Genomic DNA, 22322 nt, shown 5'->3' with positions numbered 1-22322 from the left:
AAGAAAGAAAGAAAGAAAGAAAGAAAGAAAGAAAGAAAGAAAGAAAGAAACTGAGACAAGATGTCTGAAAACACAAGATACTTCCCTCCCACGTACTTCCGCTTTCGCTGTATCTGCCGGGCGGGGAGGAACTATCTTGACAGTCGTCGCGGCGGCGCGTTAAGCCCTGGGCGGAGCTTGATCACTGAACTTGCTACTGTTGTCTGCAGTGATATCATAACACTGCAATATGAAGAAGCGCTCATATGACCGCCGCCCGTCTGCATCCCTGAGTAAGACACGCACAGGTCAGTAAAGCTACCACTGCCCACCTTACCTGATGCTCCCTCTTCATCTCTGTTGAGGCGCTGATGTAATATATATTTTTCGCAGCAGTCTCGATCGTTCTCTTGATGTCGTCAAAACTGCTTTCATCCTCCACGGTGATCATTTCACCTCCAGCATTTACAGGAAGCGAAATGTGGTAATTATTTAAACAGCTGACTGAGTTAACGTGGAGGATGCGGAACAAAGCTTGCTGTTGCTGTTAATTCAGAGATGACAGACGAATCACCACCCAACGAGATGTGTCATGAGTTGCCAAATTTAGGCTTCCACAGGATGTAGCCGGATGGATTCCTATGTCATGATGTGAACACAGTTTCACAGCATGGTTACATTCAGCTGAAATACAGAATCTGATCAGTTTCAGAGAGATCTATTAATGTGTAATAATATTCTTATTCAGGTCTTTATGGAAATATGAGTGCAAACAATCTCATTCCCCTCAGACAAATTGATTTCAAGCACACTCACACGCACACTAGTTATGCATTGATTGACTGTGTAATTGAATTGTAAGCTGGCTCCATTACTCTGCTAAATGTCCCCCACTTCTTGATGGGGTCATGTGGCTGCAGGTAGAACTTTTACCTCGGTGTTTGTAAAATCAGCCCACAAAATGTTATGACTGCGCTGCCTTGTGTAGGTGCTGTAACTGGGGCAAAGGGAAGGCATGAGGAATAAAAGAAAGAGGAAGGATGCCAGCTGAGCCCCTCATCCGCCTGCGCCTGCCACCGCTGCCAGCATCAAACTAAAGAAACACAGAAAATGGCTCAGTCTGTGAGGAGGCCTGAGACTCTAGGAGCCATGGACCACGAGCCCCAGAGGGACAAGACCAGGACCAGCTACTTTGGCAACGTCAAGACCAGGTCAGGCTCCTTCAACTGCCTGGATTACTGGGGAGAAAAGAAAGGGGGAAAGCTCTAAGCAGACATGTGACCAGTTTGGCTGGTGTTTGCTCCTCAGATTTAAGTATGCTACAATTAGCTCTTTCTTTATTGTATTCCTATTTAAGCACAAAATGCACATTTCCTTTAGCTGTTTTCATCCACTGTCACTGAAGGACTCCATCAAATAGCATCATGTGGGGGAGATGCTACAGCATGTTGCCAGGAACTCACTTTCCTGGCCATCGCAGACGACACCCACTCCCCTATAAATAACTCTGATCAGACACTCATTGCTGAGCTATACAGTTATTCACACTTCACATGAGCAATGAATCCTCTAATTCCTGCAACTAAAGGGAAAATCCACCCCAAAGTATAATTTATTTTTGAGCATGGATATGTTTTCTTAAATTATATGTGCAGAAATAATCTAAGGCTGTGAGATTTGGTCGAAATTTAGATTGTTTTGTTATTACAATTTTGTTATATGTAATAATTTGATAGACAGTAAAGTAACTCAGACTATTTTGATAACAGAAGTCATTCAAGCAGAAACGCCCCTAAAGTCACTGGTTCCAGCTTTTGTAATGTGCTTTTGCTGATGTCTCTGTTTTATGTGATATTAAATTGGATATGTTTGAGACTTTTACTGTTTGTTAGACAAAACAAGCAATTTGGAGATGTCACCTTGGGTGTCCATGAAATCCTGATGGCCATTTTTCACTATTGTTTGACCAGAGCCCGACTGTTACATGATTTTTCTGGCCGATGCTGATATATGACACTTTTAATTGATAAGTGAAGGATCTGTTTAGCTGTCAGACTGTGAACCCCATTCACCATGATCACCCCATTCACACGGACACCGGCTCGCCTCTGCTGCGGGTCTGATACTACTTCCGGAGGCTCATCAGAGCCGCGGCGAAACTGTCCCCCCTCTCTGCATCTGAAACTTGCTATAAGACTATATAAATTAGTTGATCAACAGAAGCTGTCAGTTATGCTAGTATAAAACAAGAAAGATGTCACTGAGGGTTCAGAGGAATTGCAATAAATTCTAAGATGTAAACGTGTGTGCAGATTGGGGCTGCAGCTAATCATTATTTCAATTATCCATTAATCTGCTGATTATTTCCACGATGACTCTTGAATTGAGTCAATAAAATGTGCCAAAAAATGTGAAAATTACTCTTCACAATTTTCTAGAGCCCAAAGTGACGTCTTCAGACTGACTCTTTTGTCAAAAAACACAAACACTCTTGATTTACTCTCATAAACAGCAAAGAAAAGCAGCAAATCATTCCTTATTTTTTATACTTTTGCTTGAAAAATGACTGAAATGATTAATCGATAATCCATATAACTGGCAGTTAATTTCTTTTTTTCAACTTGTTGACTAATTGGTCAGTCATGGCAGCTCTAGTGCCGATGTGACTTAAATATAGTGTAAAGATATCTGCATCTTATCTGTTTTTCCCAGGCTGGGCTCCAAGCTCCCTCCAGGTGTCTCTCAGCCTCCACAGTTCGCTAAGGGGCCCTGGGAGACTCAACCTCAGTCCCGAGTGACGTCGGGGCCAAACGCCAGCAGCCAGAACCAGCCCGCCATGGGCCGGCCTCTCAACCACATCCCCCACATCAGAAACCCCAAACTGCGGCAGTACTACCTGCAAGGTACTGCGCCGCTGTTTGTTGTCCTCGGGCAGGGAGCAGGCTGAGCAGCTTGAATTTACATTTTATAATTCTCACACTGAGCCTGCTGGCATTTTCATGTCTTTGCATGAAGTTATTTTCATACTGAGGGAAACGGCAGCTGTATAATAATCCTGTTAGGAAGCAGCGATACGGCTTGTGCTGCGTTCAGGATGTTGTGACAGAAACAGATATTTTCTATTGCTCACAGGGACCTCATGGGATCTAAACAATGCGGCCGTGAAGCAAGAGCGTATGAGTGGACCATCAGATGACAGCTCAGGAGGCAGGGTGAGTCACATGTTTTTGTTTTTTTTCCACTTTCCAGAGTTTATCCAACTTGTTGCGTGCATTGACGGACTCAGCCGTGGGAACAGGTAAGATAAGAATTGGGAAGTTGGACAGAGAGATATCGCTGCATCTATATGTCATCTGGTTAGACATTCTAGCGCTAGAATGTCGAGGCTGGTAATTGCTTACATAATTTATGGTCTTGAAAGGGTCTGATAAAGACACCCAAGGTTCAGAGTGTCAGTCAGAGCCGTTCTCGAACACCATGGGAAAACAGAGTCTGTTTCAGAGCCTCTACAACAAATACAACTGGAGGAATGTTTATTCTAAGGTATTTTCCAGCTGGGTTTTTATACTTCTATTCGCCTGTGTATTATGTCGACTCTGAAAAGGGCGTTAGTGCTCATTACTAAGAGCTCTAGTCTTACTTGTTCGACCTTTGCTTAGAAATTAACACATCATCCTCGTTCATCATCATCTTTTCTTCCCTTCTTCCTTTTTTCTGAAGTCATCAGCCTGTTGCAACTTCTATTAGAAATGTATTTAGTAACATGGAATTGAACTTTTTCTGAGCGAGGATGTGCATTTATTCAGATGCCAGCATATTGGTTACACCCAGCTAAAACAAAAGCACTCGAACACAACAGCCCTGCGATGAAGTGTCAGTTTTTGTAGAAATTGTTGTCAAGGGGCACTGTGAAGTTTAGGAGAAGACATTCAAAGTCAGGATTTTAATATTTACAATATTAATGAGGTAATAATGTAAACTCAGAAATGTTTCTATTTTGAGGGTAGATTTAAGAGTAGAAACACTTAATTCATATGGCATCTTTCAAGCAAATCAAATACAGTTCACAGTGTTATGATACATGATGAAACATGGGTAGCTGAAATGATGATATATGTGTAGTTAAAGATAATATAAGCAATGAAAATAATGATATAAATAAAACCATGATATAATTGAAAAGTAAAATGTTAATAAAATAAAAATAAAAATGTTGTATTTTATAAATGTATTTTAGCTGCTCATCCTCCATCAAAGGCTAACCACAGCGCCTATGCTGACTATGACGCAGAGAAAATGGCTTCACAGTTTTTTTTTTACCTTCCAGCTGAACGCCTTACAGGTAGAACAGCAGTTATGTCCTCATTGTATACGTATTCTTCAACTGATTAACCTGGTATTTAACCTATGACCCTACAAATGCAGATACTGCACTCTGATGTTGTTATCCCTTGAAAAGATATACAGGTAGTGCAATGGTGCATATCTGCGTTTGATTGTTTAAATGTTTGCATGTTTAAAAAGTTGAAATAGATTAGTTATAAAGGCAAAGCAAAGCAATCCTCAAGTGATATTTGGTGAGGTTGAACCTATTAGGATGGCTTGATATATTTAGTGTCAAACCTGTTTTTAGAATTCAATGCTCTCATTCAATATAATCTAGTTCCTGTCTGGATATACAGCTGTCACAGACCACAGTAACTGCAGCCGGAGCTCAGAAAAACCAAGGCAGAGCTCAGTAAGCACGCTTACGTGGGGCCTGCCTTGGTTTTTGGTTGGAATTTGTTGTTACTGCGGTTTTACATTCTAGTTACAGTGCTTTGGCTTTGTAGGGCAGCATAGATGTACTATACGTACCAACACACATAGATCGTGTCCAGATAAGCGCACATCCACACGTGTACACCCACACACCAGCACACAGTTTTTCTGTGGCCACATAATCTGTCAGGCGGTGGTAATCTAATTTGGGTCAATGGATCCATCTGTTCGCGGAAGATAGTTGTGGAACCGATGCTTCAACACTATAATATACCTGATTTACAGATGCACATCAGATTTTATCTGGTTCGCACATGGTTGAGCTGATTTGCAGCGGAAGCATGCAGTGAGATGTATTGTATGAAACCAGCGCTCTTTAATGTCGCGTTTAATGACCTTTAAAGAGGAACAGCACACTGAAAGATTTCTCTCGATAGAACAAATCACAGTTTTGAAGGATGCAAAACAAACTCGATCATCTTACACAAGAATAAAGGTGATCAGATTTGAGCTTCTACTGAAAATGTTCTTGTGTGTTAGGGTCTCCCTGGGGACACGGTGTTCAGCGTGTCATCTCAGTTCAACAGTGTCGGTGTGTCCTCGGAAGAAGAGGGCAAAATGGGTCACCATCCCTCCCGTTCCTCCTTGAACTTGCCCTCATCTGCTGCCCTCATCTCCAGAGAGGTAAGAGTCAACTTCGAGCACATGACAGCAGCTGAAACTTGTTTCGTGTACTGTGTGTGTTAAAGGATGGAAGTGACAGGTTTCTGCACCTGCTGTTGCTGAATTTGAAATGCAAAACAAGGCCTTTCACAAGCCTGTCAGCCTTTAGCTATGGGCAGTAAGCGTGCTGCTGTATCTTAAACCCTTTCAGGCAAACAATACCTCACCCTGAAACCTATCTTCATGGGCAATCTCAGACTGATAGTGTGCAGTCTTTACTCACTGTCATGTTAAAGATATTAGGTATAGATAAAGATATTGTCCACCACCCTCATGTGTCACATGGAGCAAAGATGTGACTACAAACAAAGAGAGGAGGGGGAATGCAGGCCTGTAGAAAGAGGAAGTAGTCACTCTTGTCACCAGGTTGTATCTATTTCAATGTCAGAGCTATTCTTATAATGGCTTCCACTCTGAAGCAGCTGCTTGTCCCGAAGGGGAAACACCCGTCCGCCGGTCAAGGATCGTCTCAACCAGAACTGGACTCGGACTCTAACCCTAACCTGAAGCGAGAGGTGGAGGCGGATCAGGACACATTGGATACACTTGCTGCTCAGCCTCAGTCTCCCTCACCAGAGGCAGAATATGACAAACTACTGGTGAGTAGAAAAACACATTACATAATAATTTGGGAAGCACTAATTCTGGAATATTTTTTAGAAATGTAGTGTGTTAGTGTAACTGAAGAGAACGGAAATTAATTGCAGTTAAGTATTTCCATTGTATGCTAGTTTATACTTTGTTTGACAACTGTAGTTACTAGTTACTTTTCATATTAAGATTTTACAATTAGGATTCTGTAAGATTTTACATAAAAGATGATAAGCTGTTTAGATACATTACACTGACAGCGATTAAATCACTAGTTTTAAACCACTTTCACTTGTGACAGTGTCGTCACAGAGAGTTTTCTGTTCCCCTTGAAACTTCTCAGATGATTTTATTGAAGTAACTATTTAAACTCTTATAAAAAATTACAGAAAAGTCCACGAAAATGAAGGCAAAAAAATGAAAAAATCATTTTTTTGAACATTTTAATGTTAAATGTAAATTATGTGCCCTATGATGTGTAATAAATTTGTTGCCATTGCCAGGAAAATTAATTACAGAACAGAGAGTGCGGTACCAATCCACAGCCCGTTGGTCTGGAACCCCTGCTCTAATACACACTTGTTTTTTTATTTCATTAAAGACCAGAGTGATGTTGTGTGAGACGTGTGAAGTGTTGTCATGTGTGCACATGTGCATGCTTACTGACTAGTATATTAATCTTCATTTTAAAATTGCCCCTTTTTTACTAAATGTATCTGTAAGCTAATTACATCTTTTTTTCCTGTAACTTTAATGGAATACAGTTACCTTTTTTTTGTATCCAGTTAACCAAAGCACACTTGGTTTCTGTTTCCACAGTCACTTCTAGTTTGGTCGAAATAAATCCTCAATCTTCCTCTGAATCCTGGCCGTTTCTTTTAAGTTACGAGTTCAAGCATTTTAGAGTCTTTAGGTACCAACGTTACCTGACATTTCACGCTTCAGTTCAGGAAATATAATCCCAATGTTGAAAAAAAAATGCAGGGATGCAAGCTATACTGTATATCGAGCCTTTCTTACCCTGAGGTGTGCGCAAACTACAGGTTAGGAGCTTCTCTTTTAAAATACAACAATGTGAACTTATTGGTCATGTAAGGTATCAGCTATTGGTGATTGTATTAGCTTCATCCCTGGGAAAATTAATTAAGTACTGTGACATTCAGAGGTGGGTAGGAGTGATGCAGATGCTCCACATCCAGTACAATATTTTAGTTTATAAAAACACAGAAATCTGCAGCAAAGAAACCGAATCCTCTTTGTAGTTAACCCGATTGTATCACATAAGTGTCTGTTCATCTCAATGAGCTCATCGCGCATTTCTTCCAGTTATTAGACAGTGATTAGCTGTGGTGAAGACAAATGGGGTTTTATAATGGATTGAATAAACAGAGTGTGTTGCTGTGGAAACAAGCACCAAAACAAGACACAGTCATCAAAATATTACAGCGCAGAGAGCAGGCTGAACTCAGGAGCAGACTATAACATGATTACATGGTTTAGGGGTGCAGAAATCTTTTGGTTTCCAACATTATGTCAGCGGGGAGGAATTAAACTGTGACAGTTCAAAACTGAATGTGAAGGACTCCGACAAGACGTGTTTTAATCTCACAGAAAACATAGACACAAAAAATGTGGCCACAGTTGCATAGTTTAATTTGTATATTTCAAATTTTATTTGAGTTGCAACTAACAGTTATTATGATGTTGGGGATTTTATTACCTTGTATTTTTAATCGTCTGGTTTTATTTGCCTCGTTGCAGTGCTGAAATGTTTTAACCCTGGTTCAACACTGGGAGCACTTTGTAGCTTTATTTAAAAAAAGAAAAAAAATTCACTGATTCAAAATGCCAATTCCAATTTCTCTTTTTTTCTTAAAGTCGCAGCCCTCAGCTACAATGTTTTACTTTCCCAAAAGGAAACAGGTGCAACAGATCACAAGGCATCCTGTTGTCAACTCGATAACGCCCCTGTCTCTGCTCCACTGCCGCTCTGAATAGAATGAAAACCAGCAGATTATGGCCCCTGGCCAATCGACTGGTGCATCTCTAGGTCTAAGAATGGTCGGAAAATAGCAAAAGAAAACAATAACCTTACAATTTCCCAAAGCCCAAGCAAACTTATTTGAATTACTTGTTTCGCCAGACTAACAGTCGAAACCCAAATATATTCAGTTTGCAAAAGTAGAAAAAAAAGAGAAAATCTGCAAACATTTACATTTGTAAAGCAAGAACCAGTAACTTGTTGGAATATTTTCTTCAAAGAATGACTGTAATGGTTAATCATTATTTTGTGGACTACTCAGATCAGCTCTTATTCTATCACGAGGCACAAGTTGTTGTTAACTGATGTAAATGTGATGCTGACAGGATGTGGAGGCGGTGCCAATGCCTGACGGACAGCTCTGCTTATTGGCTCTGCCACCAGAGTGCTGTCAGGGGGAGGGACCCGAGGCCATGCAGTACCTCAAGCTGTTCTGTCGCTACATCACAGACCGTAAGGTGGGTGTGAACGCCACTTACATCTGATCTGTTTTCTTTAGCTGTAGACATTAGTAGATTATCATCAACATTCCCTGTCTCTCTCTGTCAGGGTGTGGTTTCAGGTATCCTGCTGGTGACTTCTAATAAGATCTTCTTTGACCCGTGTAAGACACACCCTCTGGTGAAGGAACACGGCTGCGAGGAATACCTCCTGTCATGCTCTGTTGACAATCTGGCATCCGTCTCCTTCTTCTCCGACATCTCACATGTTCACTTCACCAAGTCCCAGCAGAGGTCCACAATGATTCACTTTCTCCTCAGCAAGACTACAGATTACATGAAAAGTCGATACAACTGTTTATTCTTGCTCTTCTCTTTTTAGGAAAAAAGGAAAGAACATTTTCCAGAAGTTGAAAAGCGCCAAAAGGCGAACAGACGGCGTCCCGAACCCAAAGGGGGAGTCTGCGGCTCCATCAGAGCTATCTCTGGCTCTGAGCCTGACCAAAGAGGCTTCTGTGGAGGAAGAGGAGGCTGAGAGCAGAGACATGGCGGAGGCTGAGGAGGAGCTGAACAGCAGCCCGCTGGAGGTGCTGTCAGATGCGTCTGTAGGCGTCCTGGGTGTGGCTGTCCTGAGCAGCGCTGCAACCTTCTGCTGTGGAGGTCAAGAGGCAGCGAGTAAGCTGCAGCACTCTGATGAAAAAGAGAAGTCCACTGTGAGGAGAAATACTGCAGGTACGAGTGTGATCCACGATCTGTCTGAGAGATTCTCTTGTGCTCGTTTTCTTTACCATTGCTCCACGTTTACTTTCAGGGCCTCGGAGGACGTCAGCAGGCAGTCCAGGGAGTCTGATGTTTGTGCGGCTGCGGGTTCAGCCGTCTGCAGGGAAGAAGAAGGGTGTAGGAAGCCTTCAGCTGGGGTCGGCCAAAACATTACCCAGAAGGGATGCCTGGCTCGCCCTTTCACAAGACAGGTGCAGCAACTCCTAAAGCATTGACAACTGCAACAATGTTTACATGATAATATCACTCACAGGGGCCATTTTTACTTCTGATACCTTATGTACATTTTGCTGGTAATACTTCTGTTTGATATTGAATGCAGGATTGTTGGCATTAGTGGTCAAATTTGATGCAAAGCTGTACATAATTGTTTTTGTGAGAGAATGTAAACGTGGAGTTGTTAAGTCTGTGACACTCCAGGCTGGTGGTAGCCTGTTGGCCATTGTCGTAGGCCATCGGTGAGTGTCAGTGGCCTTGCTTGTTGCCCATGTCAGCAGCTTTTTGACCGATTGAGCGTGTAAAATCGATGGCGGTGAGAGAAATCACTCTGATTGGCCCTTTAATCACTGCAGTGTTTTCACCCAACTTTTTATCAGACATATTCTTGATTAGAAGCGGCTACATTAGCGAAACAGGTGTGACAAACAGCTGTTTTAATATAGCAACAGTTGGTATATCTGCACTCCAAAGTCTACCAGGTTCCTTTTTTAATCGTGAATACAAGATTACTGCCACCTGGTGGTATGGAGAGGTATTTTCTTTCACAGAGGATGAGCTGATGTTCTCTCAGTCGCTCTGCTTTTGAAAAACTTGCTCTCGGAACTGCGTGCGACGCTGCGAACACACCAGTTATCACTTTGTTGTTGGTCAAAACAAAAGGGGAATGCTGGGCCTTGGCGGATGTATATGCTCTGCTGAGTCCCATTCTAGTTTTAATTTGTGGCTGTTTCTTATCTTAACATAAAACAATTGTGAATAATTGGTTAAGTTATATATTTGTACTTTTTTTTTAGGGATCCATCTACTCCTTATGCCATTTCTTGGTTTCTGCGACGACTGAGAAACATGGAGATGCACTGTTTTCTCCCTACAGTGCTTTAGTTGGCAGGTTTTATTTTATTTTATTTTGAAATGTTAAAATTAAGTTAAACAAAACAAGAATAACCAATGGAATAAAAAATAAATTATTTATGTCCAAAAAGGAGTCGTGTAGTCCATGTATAATGAGCTAAGCCTCTTTCAATTTGCTATAAAATCTATTTATATAGTATAGAAATCCAATGTCCATGCAACTTGAGGCAGTCAGTGAGAAGTCATCTGCTCTCTTCAGTTTGAGAGAGATGTAGTGCACATTTTTACTCACATGATTTATTATTCAAATCCAGCAGAATCTTCTGTTTTTACCTGCCAGACTGTTAAATATTACACATCCAGTCTGAGTTTCAAGCTCCTCTCTTGGAATAATATAGTGACCGACCAAAATCATACTGACACTGACAGCCAGTGATGGAATGTAACCAAGTACTTTTGCTCAAGTGCTGTACTTGAGTTAAATTTTGAGGTATTTCCATTTATATTTGGCTCAACGGACATTAAAGTGCAGTAGCGTAGGCCCACTCTATTCAGCTTACTGTTTTGCGCTGTTTGCAGCTAGCATTAGCAAAGTGCTGTGGGATGCTGTCGCGCCGCTTATTAAGTATCCACTAGCATGTGTGCTCTGTTCGCTGTGGTCAACTTCAGTTCCAACAGTTCGAAATATTCTCCTCCTGCTCCTCACTTTTCATCCTGATGTTCCCATTTGGAACGACAATTGTGGTGTTTTTGCACCTTTAATTTACCTCTGCTTGCTATCATGCCATCACAGTTTGAGTTTAGCTTTTCACTAATCATGGATGACGTATGACGTGTATGATCGTGACTACGTAACAGGCTGAAACTACAGTGTTACTAGTATTCTATTCAAAATTCTGTAGTATCCTAATAGTATTTTACTGAATGTTTTTAAAAAGCATTTCTGGGGTTCCTCCACGTACCACTAGAGGGAGCTTGCATACCACCAGTGGTACCACAGTTTGAGAATCGTGGATTTAGAGATATTATTTTACATCTAAATCTGTAAAGTTGTGTATTTGGCATGTCTTACACTGAACACTTAATATTATCTATAGTTTATTTCCTCAAGGCAGAGCTTTAAATTGCGTGTTGACTGAGTGTAACATCTTTTTACTCTTTTTCTTATTGTGCCCACCCACCGTCTTTGAGTGCTGAGATGTCCTGACTTTAAGTCTCTGGAATGCGTCATACTGGATCCTACAGTTCCCATAATGCAGCTCAGTTGTATCTCCCATTCAAATGCCACACATCCAGTTTGTAAATCTGGTTTTATGTTAAAACCTCAAGCCCAAGCACACGTTTTGGAAAGACAGCATACATTGGTTTTGATAGGCTGTGTGGTCCTCAGCTGAGCTAACTGTCTCCACTTGAGCCTAATGTGAACATTTTCCATCGACTTGTGATGCTGAAACTGGTCATTCCAGTTGAATATTTACTTCCTCTGTTTACTAATCTCTCGTTACTCAGTGCACATTATAAAAACATCAACATTACCTTCACCGAAGAGTACGAAGGTCACTTTGAGCAATAACAGTTTTCTCTGTAAAAGTTTTAAACTGTGCCATGTGTCATATTTTATGCTACCGTATACTTATATTCTCCTACATTTCACAGGGGATTTTGAACTCCACCACATTCAATTCACAGCTTTAGCTACTCTTTAGATTTTAACCCCCAAAACATGTGAGCAGTTTAAAAAAAAACCCCTGCACTATTATGAAAGCTGCTAAATTAGCTCCTCGATAAACTGCAACAATAAAGGATAAGTTCACCCAAAAATGAAAATGGTGGACTACGAAACTTGAAAGTAAGAAGATAATGACTGACCACTTATCCCTTACATTACTGCTTACATGATCCAATAATATAATAATAATAATATAATGCTGACAGGGTCCATCCTGCATAATGAGTACTTCTACTTTTGATACTTTGATAAGTAAGCTTGAGTTGCAATTACTTCTAGTAGTTCTAGTAACTTTCCTTTACAAAAGCTGCTGAGCGCAACACTTAATCAAAAACTCCACCTCAGTGAAAGGAGAGTTACTGATTTGAGAATGTGTACATAAAAGTACTTTAAAAGCATTGAAAAGTCTCCTCCTGGTAATGTTGACGTAGCTGCTGGGGTTGTTTGTCTGAGAGACTGCTTTTCTTTTGCCCCCTCCCCGCAGCTCCGATGAGTTGTATGCCTACCTTACACACTGTCGACCAGACTTGTGTATCCTCGAGGGAGTGGAGGAAGAGGGGGAGGCTAACCGCGACGAAGAGGAGTTTGTGCTCATTGAGGACAAAGAGGAGGAGGACGAAGAGGACGAGGAGGACGAGGAGGAGGAGGTGATCCAGATGCAGCGCAGCTCAGGGGACGACTGGGAGGTGAGAAGACAAAAATGAGCTATCATGCACCAAGATCTTCTGGAACAAACTGGCTCATTGTATTTGGTTTTGTTCCCAATGCATCAATGTTCCTGTGCAGATGGTGTTGATGGAGGAGAGCGGGGACAAGCAGACCCACGCCATCGACCGGGACCCTGAAGGACTGAATAATATCGTAGAGAGCAGCCACATTTTAGAAGCTTCAGATGTCAGAGAGGTGAGTGACACTCAGGCAGAGTAACTAGTCTAGATTTGATTGTGTTTTTATTTGAACAGTCATATTCAAAACATTTTTACGTAGACAAACCATTTTTTAAAAATAATTTAAATAAAATAAACGCAGTATTAACAAGACTAAAACTGAACAAGCTCAGTAATAAGACCAGGAAACAAAAAACACTACAAATAAAACAACAATAACAATAGAAACAAAGAGAGACAAAGTCAATAGCACACAGCTCCGGAAAAAGATGTGTACATCTTCTCCATTACAGTATTTTTAGGGAATCTTTCCTTTCATGGAAATTTGTGATTTGTGGCGTTATAAATACTCTTGACTCTCCACAGCTTATATATAAGCAAGTCCAGTTTTGTCAGTCAGCTATTCAAGAGTTAGGAGGTGTAAATATTTAACAGCTAATCTCGATGCAAGAACTACGTGCGGTGCAGCCTGTTTTAATTTAGAGATAACTAAATCTCTCAGGTGCAACCGGCTAATTCAGCATTGCTCGGAGCTTTAAAATACCCTTCTCTTAACGTACATACAGATGTGACCTGTGTGCCTACTGATGACAGCGTCTGGCTCTGTTCATATTCATGCTTCTTCATAAATGTTTCTCCCCTGCTCTAATCTTTTCTCAGCTCTGTAAGGAACTTCCCCCCAGGACAGTTGGCCACACCTGGCAGCTGGCTTACAGTACGTCCCGCCATGGCGCCAGCCTCAAGTCCCTCTACAGAAAACTCAGTACCACAGACTCCCCTGTGCTTATTCTCATCAAGGACGCACTTGACGAGGTAAAACACACTGTAGTAAGTGAGTGACAGGGATGATGTACCATTGAAGGCTGACAAAGAAGTTGACAAAAAGTCTTTGGGATTTTTTTCAATTGGATTTTGGATTATTGCAAAAAATAAGCTCTGTGGCAAACACAAGTTTATGATACGTTTTGTTCAGAAAGATAGATGAACACCACTTTCATGATTTTTGAAGCATAAATGCGATCACCAGAAGTAAAAAGCTAACGCTAGGCTAGCTTAGCTTCCTACTACACTTTACTATACACACTTCACTATAAATTGGTCAATCTACTAGTTGTAAAGTTAGAGTTATTAGCAACCCCCCTGTAAAGACACGTAGATTTTATAAATTCACAGAAAGGGGATTTACTGTTGTGGAGAACAAAACGTGAAAATCTCTTTAGCTTGTCTTAACCACAGACCTTTTTTCAGGCATCTCACCAAAAACACGTTGAATTTGAGACGAGGGAAGTGCAAAATCGGGGTTTTGGACTCTCCAATGTCTGATAATGCGTATCCACATTCCAAAATAAATGAAGTGTTCACTCAGGTAATTACCCTATAAACAGTATCACAATAATTTAGTTGGATATACACAAGTAAAAAAGTTAGGCAATGCTGACACTTCAATGTCAGTGTCAAAGTGAATAAACGCTCACCAGCAGTGACCATCTTTTTTACTGCTATGAACCAGGCCACTTGATTGCGGTCTGTCGGGCTCTGAGAAGAAAATCTCATGTGAAAATTAACCCGGTTGCAATTAACTTGCGTAAAATTTAAGAAGACATTGAACCTGAAATCCAAATCTTGGAATGGAAAATGTAATCTCAACAAAAGAAGTGTTGGTTTGTGAAGGTAATGTGGGGCTCACATAGCTGAAACCCAAAGACATCAGGCAATCCCATGTAAAACTTCATCTTCACTGTTCTGAAAGGCCTCTTGGATAAATTGTGTGTCCAATGCGTTGGTCCTGAGCTGACTCAGCTCTGCCAGTGCCTGATTCAGAACATCTTCACTGCAAAGGTTCTGTGCTTGCCAAGATTTAAAGTCTTACGTTTGGAAATATGACATTAAAAAGCTATTTCCTAGTTTATATCTTTCACAGTGTACAGCTTTTGCACACCTCAAGACCGACAGGTGCGTAGGAGAAGACCGAAGGCTGACAAAATCAGGAAAAAGACTCCTGCACACTGTCCATTTCACTTGCAACTAAGTTTATATTTATATATATATATCTTTAAATTGGTGGTATATTCTAAAAATTGATCAGGAAGTCTTAAAATGTAATAATTTACTCATAAAACCATCTACATTGGACAGAGTGAAGCCACATACCATTCTCTTTCACTAAAAAGGACTTGTTTGAAGTAACTGCATGATCACACTCCACAGGTAATAAGTAAGCAACATTTATTTAGCATCAACATGTTTAGTATTTATAGCTGAATCAACATCTGACAGCATAGGAAAACACAACCAAAATTAAATTTAGTTTTTGCCTTTTATTTTTAATTTTTTAATTTCTGTATTGTTGTTATTATGTTATTTTGAATAAGACGGAGTTGGTAATTTAGTTATCACTGCTGCCCATGATGCTAGAGTTTTTTTCATATTCCAAATGTAAGGTCGGGGAAACCGAAGCAACTCGGAGGAAACCCGTTCTAGCCAGGGGTTAAAGAAACTGCAACAGCAAAGATGGAAGGAATCATCTTGACAGAAAGAAGTTCTCTAGGTCACCGCTACTCTCCACCTTTATTGTTATTATGTCATTTTGAAAAAGATGGAGTTGGTAATTTAGTTATCACTGCTGCCCATGATGCTAGCGTTTTTTTTTAATATTACAAATGTAATGTCGGGGAAACCAAAGCAACTTGGAGGAAACCCGTTCTAGCCAGGGGTTCAAGAAACTGCAACAGCAAAGATGGAAGGGATCATCTTGACAGAAAGAAGTTCTCTAGGTCACCACTACTCTCCATCTTTATTGCTGTCATTATGTCATTTGAAAAAGATGGAGTTGGTAATTTAGTTATCACTGCTGCCCATGATGCTAGCGTTGTTTTTTATATTATAAATGTAATGTCGGGGAAACCGAAGCAACTCGGAGGAAACCCGTTCTAGCCAGGGGTTCAAGAAACTGCAACAGCAAAGATGGAAGGAATCATCTTGACAGAAAGAAGTTCTCTAGGTCTTGACCACCGCTATTCTTCACCTCAAGTCAGTTGAGCTGCGGAAAGCGGTCCTGGTTTCAGAACTTGTTTCTGAAGATGAATTCTGCACGCTTTGAATTATTACAAAGGAGCTTGGGGCAGTGGAAACTGAGGTGTCAATGTGAGTGTCAGTGCAGGTGTCGCTGTCGCTGTCACAACTCTTGCGGTCATCGGTACAACACCTGAAGGCTTTGGATATAGCTTTTCCTACCCTTGAAAAGAACCTGCCAATTGCACACTTCTTTGGAGTTGGACTGTTGAGGGCATCCAGGTGGAACTTGAAATACCTAAAAACAGCATCATCAAACGATGGATGGTTTGATGCCAGTGCAGCCTCCAGTAGCAGTTCAGAAGAGCCAAACTCCTTTTCAAGGTCTTTAATCACAGCTTTGATGACTTTTCTCATGCTGACCCTGTCCTTTTTAGGTGTACTGTCCATGAATTTGAGCCCAACCTGTGCTTTGTCCGAAAGACGCTCAGTGAGGAGGTGGATGTCTGCCTCCTGAACGGAGCCTATGGTTTTACGAGGGGCCTTTGACAAAATCCTCAGGACCAGAGGACCGATGATGTTGTCGGTTGACCTCTCTGAAGAAGAGGATGCTGAGGAACCAGTGTTTTGAGTCACTGAAGTCGCATCGACAATGTTGCTTTGTTTTACATCATCACTATCAGCATCATCGTTGAAAGGTAGTACCGGAGTTAAACAGTAGGGTGTTGTAGACTGCTTGTCGCTGGCTTTGGGGGACTCTGGTGCGGTGACTATGTTTTCTTCTAGTGAGGCCACTGTTTTTGTGATTAGGTCTTCGATGTTGCTTAGTGCACCAGACACTTCCTCACTGTAACTTCTCTGCTTTGATTGCTCCTTCTCCATCCAGAGCACTATCTGCTGCAAGAACCTTCCCACTAAGTCCTCTGTAATGGCATAAATAACGTCAGGAGAGAGGCTGCACTGATTGTCATTCACCTTCGTGCTGACATTAGATATGACACATTCAGAGACACGTCTTCCAGATGGTGGCAAGGGAATTTGGTATGTGTGGGTATCATTTAAATGATCATACAATTTGTTAGTCAATTCTTTTGAAAAGTGCCTGATCATGTTCTCTAGTTTGTCTTCTATGTATTTTTCATGTGCTGCAGGATTCTTTGGTAGCATTAATACTTTATACAAGAGCGTAACAACGTTCTTGATTGTCTCAAATTCTATTGAAGAATGCAGCTTCTTTTTCACACTGATTAACATGGTCTTCCCGGTTGGACTGCTGGCCTCAGATTTGGGCCTTGGAGTCTCTGGAACCTCTCCTGGTAGATTGAAATAGTCTTCAGAGGCATCCTCTTTTTTGAGTTTAGCCTGAGAGAACCCTGAATCCCAACTGAGAGGCACAGTAAAGTCATGTTCACCTTTCTTAATTGTTGTTTCCAGCTCCGACTTCATTTTCTCAAATTGCTTCTTGGCAAACTTGAAAAATCTGCATGTGCGCTGTTTTTGGTTTTGTTCATTGACCCGTGAGGCCAAAAGGCCTTTCACAACTTTAAGTACTGACCCCATACTGAAGTGAGGTTTGGATGTTCTACTGCTCTCACTGCATTCATCATATCCGTGGTCAGAATAATGGATGTCATCACTTATAATGTTGACAATGTCAATCGCTGCATCATAAGCATAACCAGAGGGGCTGGAAGCCCTGTCAGCATCTTCTCTGATTTCTGCTGTCTCACTGGACCATTTGTCAAGGATGCTAGCCACTTCCTGAGTCACTGAGAGGTCAGAGACCTTGGATTTCAAGCTCTCAGACAATTCACATCTCACTGAGGATTCCAGGAACTGTGCTGTAGATTCAGAGCTTTTTGGCAGCGAACAACATCTTAGGCGCCTGAGTTTCAGTTTACTTGCGCATCTTTTCAGATATGTGGTAGCAAGTTTCAGCATTTGACAAAGAGATGCGCTGGACACGGAGCCAGAGACATAAACTGCAGGCTCTTCCGGCAAAGTAGGGCTGTTGATGGCCAGACTTACAACAGATTTGACCTTTAGTGAAACTTCCTGCTCGATCAGTTGTGTCAGCTTTTCTACAGCCCTACTTTTGTCCTGTGTGACGTGAAGAGCTTCAGCAACAGCACCGCTGATGGAGTCTCCCAGGTGCGTGTTTAGGTTTTCCAAAGCCGTAGCTGTATCAGTCTGTGAACCATTCTTCGTTAACATTGGTAAGACAACGCTGATGACTGATTTAGAGAGCTTCTGTGTCATTTCACAAAGCATGTCAGTCAGTGTTGTGTCGACTCCTGGTCCACAGAATCCATCAGCTAACAGGTTCCACTGTGCTATGGAGATTCTGTCGAAATGTTTGTTCACAATGAGCTTAACAGCATCTGGATTGATGATAACAGTGTTATCTGTTAACACCATAGGCTTTAAAAAACCGGATAAAGACATCTCTTTTCCTTTTTCTTTGAGTTGGTTTGAAACTTGCGGAAAATCGTCCACTGATGTGTAACTCCTCACTCTGGTTTCTGTGTGTGGTCTGCTTCGGTCGCTGATCACAAGTGAAAAACTAACAACAACTCTAGAGCTCTTATAAAAATCAAAGCGCGCGCTTTGATCCAAAGCGCTTGGATCGCGCTTTGGATCAAAGCACGCGCGTCATATGGAACGCACATCTAAGGACGCGCCGAACACGCCCGCGCCTGCCGCACGCACGCACGCACACACACACACACACACACACACATATTTTGGTAGAAAACAAATTAATTAATTTAATAAAATGGCCAAATACAAATGCTAATACTTCCCGCTCACAGAGACGAGGACAAAAGCTACAGGATCATTATTATTATTATTTTTTTTAGCACATCACAATATATTTAATAGATTTTCAATTTCAGTTAATATAATGAGGGAAAGATTCACAAAACGAACTCATCGTCAAAATTCGGCTACGCTGCCTCTTTCTGTTTGTCATTATCGATCGCTGGGGCGTTTCCGCACCATTTATCCAGGGTGGATAATTCAGTAATACGCCACCAGCACCAGGCTCTTGCTAAAGTGCAAAGACTTTCTCGGTATTTTACACACAACTGATCGGCTACAAGTTGACGTTTATACGGTGAAAAACACCCTCAGTCTTCGCTCTGATCCTGAACAAGTCAGGGAGTGACTTTACAACAGCTGTCCTAATATTCGCTCCTTAAGTTTTCATTGAAACAGATGAAGACCTGTGGTGTAATAGAGAATAGACCTGGCTGTAATTGTTGGTGGTTTTTTTTGTTTTCTAAACTCGATCTTCCGCTTTTCTCTCTGGAAATCTGAATAATTTCGCCTGTAAATGACGAGTTTTCAGTTAAAACCGACATGTAGCTAAACATCTGAAAATACTGATGCTTAATTGTTTTGTTTTGTTGTTGCTGTTGTGATTGTAGTTACAACAAATGCAACTGAAATGAAATAAAATTATTCTAGGGAAATAAATTGGCCTACAGGCAACAGTGTTGGGCAAGTTACTTTCAAAATGCAATATATTACATATTACTAGTTACCTTCATTTTAAAGTAATATATTACATTACAATATTACTGTCTGCGTAGAGTCATGTATCACTTATTACACTACTTTTTCAGTTATTTTCAGCAAAATGCCCAAATAACCTCTATAGAACAATGAAATAACCTAGATCTTTCACCAACTCCAGCGACGTTAATTCAAACCAGAGAGGAACATTCCCTGTCCACATGTTATTAACATGGACAGATGGATAATAATACTGGTAATATAATGTTGCTGGTATTTTGATCCAGGTCTACACATTTCATTCGTATTTAAATAATGAGTAACGTGTGAGTTTAATCATGTCGATCATCTGCTGAGGGACCTCCGGCTCCCCAAAATGTGCATATTCTTCTTTTACAAATGCTGCTCTCTTGTGACTTTCCATCGTCAGATATTCGGGGCCTTCCTCTCCCACCCACTGAGGCTCAGTGAGACGTTCTACGGCACTGGAGAAACTTTCCTCTTCATGCTGCGTCCTCGCTTCAAGGTGCCGCACGCCACAGCCATCTCCAGGAGTGTGACTGTAGTACTGTTAGCTCAGCCAGTCTGTAAAATATCTGCTGAACATCACAAATCCATCCTGCATTTGATGTTCGTTGTTGTGAAATTGTCAGAAGATCATGAAAAAAATTCCTTTAAAGTGCTCTAATTAAAGGTGCGGAGTAAGTCATCAGTTTGAGAAGCGTTGTGATTGTTTTTGCCTTTTCTCCGCAGTGCTTCAGATGGACTGGAGAGAACTCATTTTTTATTAAAGGAGACTTGGACTCCTTTGCCATTGGTGGAGGCAGGTAATGTTTTTTTTTTTATATGTCTTTTCTACTTTCTCTCTTGCATTCAATGTTATGTACTTTATTCTGGAATCTTGTCAGCCTTTATTACAAAGAAAAGGGACAAAAAAAACCCAAAACATTTCTCTTTCTTTACCACTTGTGTCTTTTTCCTGCAGTGGTCACTTTGGGCTGTGGGTGGATGAGAATTTGTACCTAGGTCGCAGCAGCCCCTGCTACACCTTCAACAACTGTTGCCTCTCCGAAACCGATGACTTCCGAGTCATGGAGCTGGAGGTGTGGACGTTCAGCTGAAGAGTGGCCTCAGAGTTTCTCCTTGACTCACCTCTTCCCCGCTGACCGGCTTAATCAAGACAGCATTTATCACTGGCAGAAACAAATACAGCCGCTCATTCAATTCATGGAAACATCTGTGTAAAAAAAAAAACATAAAATCAACCACAAACGGCTGGATTAAGTGGTGTGGATTCTAGTGAACTGAACTGAACTGAACCGAGCAAGGCTGATCTTGAGTAGATCTGTGTCCCAGGCTGGACTGTTTCATTCCTGTGGGTTTGGCAACCAGACTGAGTTCTGCTGAACCGAGTGGAGCTGAACTGTTAAGAAACTGGATTCTTTGAGTCCTCATTTTTGAATGGAGTGGGTTACAACTCTCAGAGACTGCACTTTGCTCTTAATGTGAATCAGCAACTTCATGATATCTCGTCATTTATTTATCACGTGACCACAACGGTACACCTGTATTCATAGGTAATGCATGCCCCTACTTTTATATCATGTTCAGTTAATCCTGGAAGTTTGAAACACACATTAGTCTTCTTCTGAATGGATTTCTCTGCTTGTACACAGCCCACAGTCCCACAAATACAAACTCCCGTTATCACCAATTGCTCTCATGAATTTCATTGAATAGCGGCGCAGACTGCAGAAGTTAACACTGGACGTGATCATGCAAGAACACTTGAAACTGTCAAAGCCTACACTGAAGAGCACTTGTACTTGCAGCGGATCTTAGAGTCTCATTCATGACTATTCTGAACTCTTTTCACTTCAAGTGAAGTACTCATTCGTCCACTGTGGTTTCTGATCGTGAAAGGAAAAGCTCGAGAACTTCTTCGAATTAATGCAGTTTTGTCATTCAACTGTGTCAGCAACATACTCTCGCGCAGAGAGTCCGATCTACTGTGCTTACATTGTGCAGTAATGTAGATTAGTTAATAAAAATCAGTGCAAAGTGAAAATATAATTTTGTGTGGTTGATTGTTGATATGTACAGTGTGGGCTAGATGTCTCCAAAAAAGAGTCAAGTCAAAAGTAAATCTGTAAAAAAAACAAAAACAAAACATTTTTATTTCACCTTTTTGAAAAAATGGCACTCATAGGCGACAGAATAACAGTGTTTTCCCCATAATGGCTCCCCACGACCCAATAACATGGAGTGAACCATGTAGGACTTTGCAACATAATGTTATTGTGATTTATTGGATTTCACCGTATATTTTTTAATTTTCTTGGTCCCTGTGTTCTTCCATTTCACTATAAAAAAACAAACAAGGACCTGAAGAGGAAACTTGTCTTTTTGTATGATTAGAAAAGGGTGAAAATGAGATGTTTGTAGGTCCAGTTTGTCATCTTACTTCTTTCAAGGTTCTTCTTTTTTTTTTAATTTTCTTTTTTGACGATAAAGCAGGTCTAGTTGCTACATAAATAAATATCAAAAGGCTCGATTCACAGAGAAATGCACACAGCCTGTACACAGAAACTGTGCCTTCAAACGAGCCGTCAGGACTTGTGACGTTACAATTGTACACAATTTAAAGAAATTTTCAAGGCATTCTTGAGATATCGCCTTCACGGGAATGGGACGGACAACACAAAAACATATCAGCACTGGCAAAAACAAAAAAATCGGGATAATATGAGACCATTAAAATGTCAAGGAGTTCCTCTCATCTACCTAAA

At 41.0% G+C, this 22322-nt stretch overlaps 1 protein-coding gene across 3 annotated transcripts; it reads left to right on the top strand.

The window, feature by feature from the left end:
- Nucleotides 1-195: 195 nt before the first annotated feature.
- Nucleotides 196-21606, top strand: LOC141010365 (oxidation resistance protein 1). 3 transcript variants are annotated; one of them, XM_073483285.1, is made up of 16 exons: nt 196-287; nt 968-1190; nt 2692-2882; nt 3112-3191; nt 5281-5424; nt 5883-6062; nt 8422-8553; nt 8645-8829; nt 8918-9267; nt 9347-9506; nt 12600-12801; nt 12902-13018; nt 13663-13815; nt 19964-20059; nt 20287-20360; nt 20519-21606. In XM_073483285.1, exons 2-16 carry the CDS (start codon nt 1090-1092, stop codon nt 20652-20654), a joined length of 2301 nt encoding a protein of 766 aa, XP_073339386.1. In that variant the 5' UTR covers nt 196-287; nt 968-1089; the 3' UTR covers nt 20655-21606. The 3 variants fall into 3 exon arrangements, with proteins under 3 accessions (XP_073339386.1, XP_073339388.1, XP_073339387.1); XM_073483287.1 differs by lacking the exon at nt 196-287 and having other exon boundaries at nt 1012-1190; nt 5901-6062; XM_073483286.1 differs by lacking the exon at nt 196-287 and having other exon boundaries at nt 1012-1190; nt 5886-6062.
- Nucleotides 21607-22322: the final 716 nt, after the last annotated feature.

Source organism: Pagrus major, chromosome 16, assembly GCF_040436345.1.
Source record: "Pagrus major chromosome 16, Pma_NU_1.0".
Taxonomy (NCBI): domain Eukaryota; kingdom Metazoa; phylum Chordata; class Actinopteri; order Spariformes; family Sparidae; genus Pagrus; species Pagrus major.
This window is presented reverse-complemented; position numbering and strand designations above follow the sequence as displayed.

Coding starts and splice junctions, on each gene's coding strand:
- LOC141010365 (XM_073483285.1), top strand. CDS start 1,090: ATGGCTCAGTCTGTGAGGAGGCCTGAGACTCTAGGAGCCATGGACCAC. Junction 5,425..5,882: donor CTGCCCTCATCTCCAGAGAG/GTAAGAGTCAAC, acceptor TCCACTCTGAAG/CAGCTGCTTGTCCCGAAGGG. Junction 9,268..9,346: donor TGTGAGGAGAAATACTGCAG/GTACGAGTGTGA, acceptor GTTTACTTTCAG/GGCCTCGGAGGACGTCAGCA.